We start from the raw sequence: 6,944 nt of genomic DNA, 5'->3' as shown, positions 1-6,944 counted from the left end.
AATTTTTATTTTATTTGTGATTTTCAGTTAAAAACATTTCAATAGTTTTACAGTCATTTTAACATTTCAAAACTTACTTACTTCTCTTTCTGTGGTTCCTTACATTTCTATTTATCATTTCCTGCCTATTCTAAATTAACTTAACTTATTCTTTTATCCATCTATTTTATTTACTCTTAGGAAACTGCAGGCTGTTACAATAATCCTGCCAACATCCTTATCTATTTACAATGTATTTGTACGTATTCCATAAATCATTTCCATTCTTTTACAAATAAATAAAAAGTTTGTTGTCTTGATTTCTTATTTTTCCTGCTAAGTTTTGCCATTTCTGCATAGCCCATGAGTTTTTGTATCCAATCTTATTCTATTCTAATTCTAATTCTAATTCTATTCTATTTTCTATTCTATTCTATTTTCTATTCTATTCTATTCTATTCTATTCCTCGAAACCTCCACAGCACATTCCTACCTCCACGGCCACATTCCATCTTAACCAGGGCAGCTAAATGCAAACTCTGTGGCTCCAACCTCAGTTTCCCACCTCCTCCACAAACTGATGGACTACGACTCCCATCAGCCCCGGCAAGAAAGCTGGGAAGGTTTGAATTGAGGGCCCAGTGTCATCTGCAGGGCTCTCACAGGCTCCCAAACCCCGATCCAGCCCGATGAAGAGTTCTGGAGGACCTGAAACCTTGGAGGTCAGGTCTGCCGCCTCCTCAGCAGGCCTACCCCATGCCACCTTGACAACAGCCTCTTGGAGAATAGGAGGTGCTGCTGGTCTGCTCCCAGCCTTGTTCCCCAGATGTTCGTTCCCCCCTTGTTCCTGATGGAGACCTTCCCTGATCAGTCACTCCTTGCCTGGCTGATGCGACACCGTTTTGGGCCTCACCTCAGGTGCCAAAATGTCTTAGGCCTGCCTTGCACTCCCCAAACAAAAAAAAACCCTTAAGCAACTCCCCTCAATATACTACCTCTAACCCATCAATGTAGGACAGGATATTAGGGTGCCGTAGGGTTTTGAGGTGTTTGAAGGCCGCCTTGGCGATCTGAGTCTGTTCTTCGTTGCCGGGTTTCACATCGTACACAAACAGAGACACTGGTTCCCCCGTGGCCTGTCGGAAAGAAAGAAAGAAAAGGACGATGAGCTCTCTTTGCAGCTGCTGAGGAGCAAGGAGACCTTTTGCGTTTTGAAGTGGAACAGGGGTTCCCACCACCTCCCAGGCTTCAAAGCCAGGGTGCAAAGTACCAAAGCTTGACCCTATGATTTTAAGCACCTGAGGAACCGAGTCCCCACAGTGACCTCCTGAGAGCAGAACCGTAGAATTTCAGAGTTGGAAGAGACCCAAACGGTCATCGGGTCCAACCCCCTGCCATAGCTAAATATAGTAAATATTGCGATACAGGAACTTGCCCCGCGTTCTTCAATAGAATAAACACAAATTAAATAGCCATTTCACAACACCCAAAGTCACTTGCCTGAAGCAGACACCTCACACTCTAGGACTGGACCTGGGGTGTCAGGATCGGACTAGCAATGGTGACGGCAGCTCCCTCTGGGGTGGAGCAGCTCCCAAGTTGGCAGAGGAGGAGAACAATTCCCTGAATGCAGGGAGGGCGCAGACTGCCTTGGACTGGGTCAAAACATCAAGCCCAGTCTTCCCCATCAGCAGCTCCCTGACATTCCTAACTGGAGGCTGAACCTATGACCCTTCTGCGTGCCACAGCACCTTAAAGGTAAAGGGACCCCTGACCATTAGGTCCATCGTGACCGACTCTGGGGTTGCGGCGCTCATCTCGCTTTATTGGCCGAGGGAGCTGGCGTACAGCTTCTGGGTCATGTGGCCAGCATGACTAAGCCACTTCTGGCGAACCAGAGCAGCGCACGGAAACACCGTTTACCTTCCCGCCGGAGTGGTACCTATTTATCTACTTGCACTTTGACATGCTTTCGAACTCCTAGGTTGGCAGGAGCAGGGATTGAGCAACAGGAGCTCACCCCATCGCGGGGATTTGATCGGCAAGTCCTAGGCTCTGTGGTTTAACTCCCAGCACCATCCGCGTCCTTAGGGTGCTGCTATATCTTAGCTTGACAACAACCCTGTGAGGTTGGTTGAGCTGAAGTAAAGAGACAGAGACTGGCTTGGAGTTACTAAGTGAAATTCTTGGCCTATGCACTGTGGCCCTCCCCCCAGAAGTCCTCCGCGTGGGGCTGAAGAGATCACTTTTCCCGCTCACAAAAAGTGGGAGAAGGGTGCTTCTCCCAGCTCCCTCCTCCATTTCAGCAGCACAGATGCGGCCTCCCGTCTTTTTAAGGGCACCCCCACATTGCATCTCCCACCCTGCATGCACTGGAGAACTGGGGAAGACTTGCCACCCCCCACCCTCAATCCAGATGAGGCTCTGCCCGGGGCAATGGGTTCGGCAACTCCAATGAAGTGGGGAGGGGAGAAAACCCTTTCCCATGTCTCTCTCTCTCCCGGTTGGACTTCAGCCTGCGCCCCTCCTCCCCGCGCGTGCACACAGAGAAAGGCGAGCGGACAAACCTTCCTCCTGCCGCGGTGCAGCAGCCAGGATCCCCCCGGCAAGGGCAGCGGCGGCGCCTCCGGAGGCGAGACGACCTCGAAGGGGAAGTCCCGGATCGGGTCCCGGGAGAAGAACCACATGGCGGCTCCCCGGCTGGAGGTCGGGGACTGGGACCCCGGTGGGCAGCGGCGGCAGCAGCAGCGGAGGCGGCTCCGCGGACGTCACCAGCCCCGCCAGCTAGGCAGGCGCTGTTTTCCTCGGCCGGCCGGGAGGCTGGCTTAGCCCCGGATCCTCTTCGCAGCCCCGGAAGTGCTTGGAGAGAGGGCGCGCCTGAGCATGCACAGAGCGCCGGCGGCGCTCGGAGAGGGGCTCCGAGACGCGAGGGCTTCTCGCGGCGCTGCACTCATACGTACAAGGATGGGGAGAGGGAGGCGCACCCCTGGCCAAAAAGCGGCGGCCCGTACTGCGACGGGAAAGGGGAACGCGCTGCATTCACACGAGACGCGCCAACACCGAGATCTTTGGCGCGCTTACCCGAGGGCCCTGGAAGCATAGAACTTTAGAGTCGGAAGGGACTCCCAAGAGTCATCTAGTCCACCCACTGCAACCTCCCATTGAATTCATTGAGAATTGCTACCCATATACGTACAGTACCCAATTCATTGGGGTATAATTTTTTTTTGTGGGGGAGAGAATCCGCTCGATTGGGGAGGGGGGTCATTTCCTATCAACCCCAAATCCCTGTTTCAAATACTGATTGCTGACCGTCCACCCACTCCAACCTTGGAAGCGCGCTCCACACATGCTCAGAAGCAGCATCACTCGGAATGATGTATCCAACACGTTGTGCTTCTTATGACTCTCCGCTCAGATGTTTCCCCTGCAGGTGGAGAAAGAAAGAGAAAGGGCTCCCAGACCCCTGACATCTCCCCTCCCAACCCCTCGGATGCAGTAAGGAGCCTCCAGCTTTAGGGGCAACAAACCCCAAAATACAGACGTTTTGCTGCCCGGGGTGGACAAGATGCCCTCCAGTTTTCCATATCCACAAAACAACTGGGTTGGTAGTTGAAACAGACTTCAGTGTTGCCCAAGGGGGAGTGTCCTCTACACTCCTCAGGGTCACAGGTTAGTTATGGGGGTGCAGGACAGGTCACGTGGCACCCACAACTCTGCCCTTCCAACAGCAACAGATAGCTAAAGAAGTGGAGAAGGTCAGGATAAACGGGGTGTAGGAGCTGCTGCTGCTACCTGAGGCAGCCCTCTCACTTTGTCTAAGGATATGGGCAGGGTATAAATAATAAATTATTGTTATTGTTATTATTATTATTAGCCAGAATATCAGCTGCTAAAGGGGGAAGAAAGCAAGAATTTCAAGACTTCCCAAGTCTCTCTCTCTCTCGCTTTGAGGAGATGTGAGCAGCCCAATGCAAAGGGTAGAAGAGCCCCATCTAGTCCAGCATCTGCTTCTTATTATTTCAGCTATTTTGTTATTAATGGTTTCTCTATTTTCCTTATTACAGGAATCAGACAGTGATGGGTCAAAAAAATAAAATAAAATGGTAATACAAATTTATAAACAAGCCAGACCATACTTTAAGCTGAAGGCACTTCCATGGGCTTCGTTATTCTTATAAACAATAAAACCATGCCAAATACTGTAGAATGAAGCATTTCCAATAACGCAGTTTGTCACACTATATAGTACCAACAAAATGCATTATTGTGCTTGTCCTGAATCTACTGCTCATCAGTCTTATCAGGTGACCCCTGAATTTATAAGGAATTCTTTATCCATGCCTTCCCCCCCAATCATGTTATAAACATTACTGTTGTGTTATGTTTTAAACTGGAAAGTTATATATATTTGCATTTATTGCATTTGAATTACTATAATATTCTCAAGTGAAGCTGTGACATCATGATAGGTCAGCAGGTCAGCATACACCTGGCCGGCCTAAAATGCATTTTGTTGTTGTTTAGTCATGTCCGACTCTTCGTGACCCCGTGGACCGGAGCACGCCAGGCACTACTGTCTTCCACTGCCTCCCGCAGTTTAGTCAAATTCATGCTGGTAGCTTCGAGAACACTGTCCAACCATCTTGTCCTCTGTCGTCCCCTTCTCCTTGTGCCCTCCATCTTTCCCAACATCAGGGTCTTTTCCAGGGAGTCTTCTCTTCTCCTGAGGTGGCCAAAGTATTGGAACCTCAGCTTCACGATCTGTCCTTCCTGTGAGCACTCAGGGCTGATTTCCTTCAGAATGGATATGTTTGATCTTCTTGCAGTCCATGGGACTCTCAAGAGCCTCCTCCAGCACCATAATTCAAAAGCATCAATTCTTCGGCGATCAGCCTTCTTTATGGTCCAGCTTTCACCTCCATACATCACTACTGGGAAAACCATAGCTTTTACTATACTGTACAGACCTTTGCTGGCAAGGTGATGTCTGTACTTTTTAAGATACTGTCTAGGTTTGTCTTAAAATGCATAGAATCCTAGAACTGCAGCAATGGAAGGACACCAAGAGTTCTCTAGCCCAACCCCCCTGCCATGCTGGACCAGCTAGGTCCTTTTTCAATTTGGATTGAATCTAGTTTGTGAGGGCAACACATCAAAATGCAATGTTTAATTTAAAACTACATGATAAATACAGGATAGATGTGGATTGTGGCTAACGTTGGGCATATACACCACTTCTCAAACTAGCAGTGGGAATTGTACTTGGTGCAGTCAGTGTAAACAGAAATGTGCTATCAGGCTTAATTCTGGAGCGGAGCCTTTTCTGCAGTTCTCTCACTGGCCACCAGGAGGCCCTAAAGACACAACAGAACTTCTGCCTCTGCCTTCCGGGATGTTTTTACCTTTCCCCAAATAGATCAATTGCAGCAAAACAGGATGTGACTGGAAGGTGTGACTTGGAAGAGGGTTGGCCTTAGGCAGGAAGAAAAGGCAATTGCCCTTACCGGAGCCTGTAATGCTCCTGGCTACCTGCTGCCACGTCATTTCAGCCCTGGAGGCCGGTGGCCAAATCCAGCAGGATCCCCCAGCTCCACATCCCCACCCGACATCCTGCTGCTGCTGATCTTTAGCCGCCTCCTTTTTGGAATGCTTTGAGCTCCACCCGGCTGCCTACAAAGCGCCAGGACAAAGAAAGGCAAGTCCTTGTGCTTGCAGTGCATGATTAAGCTATGGAACTCGCTGCCACAGGAAGCAGTGATGGTCAGAAACTTGGGACAGTTTTAAAAGACTGAACAAATTAATGGAGGAGAAAGTTGTTGTTGTTGTTCATGTAAATATATTACCTACCCTTCACACTTAACTAGGGTGGAAGGCTCACAGAATATGCAGTACTGTATAGTAACTTTTTCCACTGCGGGAGTCAGTGGAGGTCAGGAGTGCCTGGCGTGCTCTGGTCCATGGGGTCACGAAGAGTCGGACACGACTAAACAACAACATAGTAACTTTTGAGCAAACACCCCCTAGGCTTCCCCTGTGTGTGCTTTGCGGGGGGGGGGGTTGTCACTTTAACAACACGGTAACCAAGAAGTGCCCTTGATTCTTATTCTCAGGAATTTTGGGAGAAAACGTTCATTTCCCCACCCAGACCTTGCAGAAAAGTCGCCTTGAAAACAAAACACATCCACGTTGGTTGAGGGACTATATTTTGTGCTATTGTGACCACTAGGTGGCGGAAGGAGCAGGTGCACTTGAGTGAGCGAGGCTATCCCTGGGTATAATTACTGGCCTCCGCCGGCGTTCTAGGATAGTTGCAGGGAGCGTCACGGAGGGACGATGGGGAGAGATTAGCGGAGGTTAAGTAGTTTATAAACAGGAAAAGATAATTAGGTATTCTTCAGCAGTATCAGGAGAGGCAGTGGTTTTAAATTAAAAAGAAAGAAAGAAGCAACTGAATATTAATAAAAGAAGTAGGAACAGATAATTGTTTAAGGATTGTGGGCTTTTCAAAGGTCTCCAAAGAAAACATAAACACAACGGCAAACTAAACCGCATTAGGACAGGAAATAATTTTGATTAAAAAGAAAATGGAAAGCAAACAGAAGAAGGAACTAAACCTTTAAAAAAAACAAACCAGGGGAAACGGTTAACTGATTATGGGCATTTAAAAGTCCCAAAAGAAAAGGCAGGTAAACAATACTTAACTGAAAAGTTAAGAAAAATATAAAGATGAAGATTTTAAAGAAAATATTTGAAGATAGAAATAAAAGAAGATAGAGAAAAAGGAGGGGGAGCTATATTTACATTTCAAACTAACTGAGGACTAGTTTTGAATGTAAAAGTATTCTGTCAAAGGCTAGATGACTCTGAAGTCTGCTTGAAGCAGAGTGCAAAATGAAGAGAAGATGGCAGGCTTTTGTTTTAAAAGGCAACTAGAGAGGCCTTTCCATCTGAAGAAAGGGTTA

The 6,944-nt window shown here is 48.1% G+C and overlaps 1 protein-coding gene across 1 annotated transcript in view; it reads right to left on the bottom strand.

Moving 5' to 3' along the window:
- The window catches only part of SCYL1 (SCY1 like pseudokinase 1), a 17,856-nt gene extending 14,033 nt beyond the window's left edge, over nucleotides 1–3,823 (bottom strand). The window contains exons 1-2 of the mRNA XM_083716440.1: nucleotides 2,547–3,823; nucleotides 975–1,115 (exon numbers count right to left, since the gene is read on the bottom strand). Coding sequence (XP_083572566.1) covers nucleotides 975–1,115; nucleotides 2,547–2,666 — 261 coding nt within the window. The 5' untranslated portion in view covers nucleotides 2,667–3,823. The remainder of the gene's footprint in view (nucleotides 1–974; nucleotides 1,116–2,546) is intronic.
- Between the last annotated feature and the right edge of the window lie 3,121 nt (nucleotides 3,824–6,944).

The sequence above is a fragment of the Podarcis gaigeae genome, assembly GCF_964106915.1.
Source record: "Podarcis gaigeae genome assembly, chromosome: 16".
NCBI classification, from domain to species: domain Eukaryota; kingdom Metazoa; phylum Chordata; class Lepidosauria; order Squamata; family Lacertidae; genus Podarcis; species Podarcis gaigeae.
The sequence above is the reverse complement of the archived record's forward strand: the minus strand, read 5'-3'. Positions and strand labels throughout refer to the sequence as shown.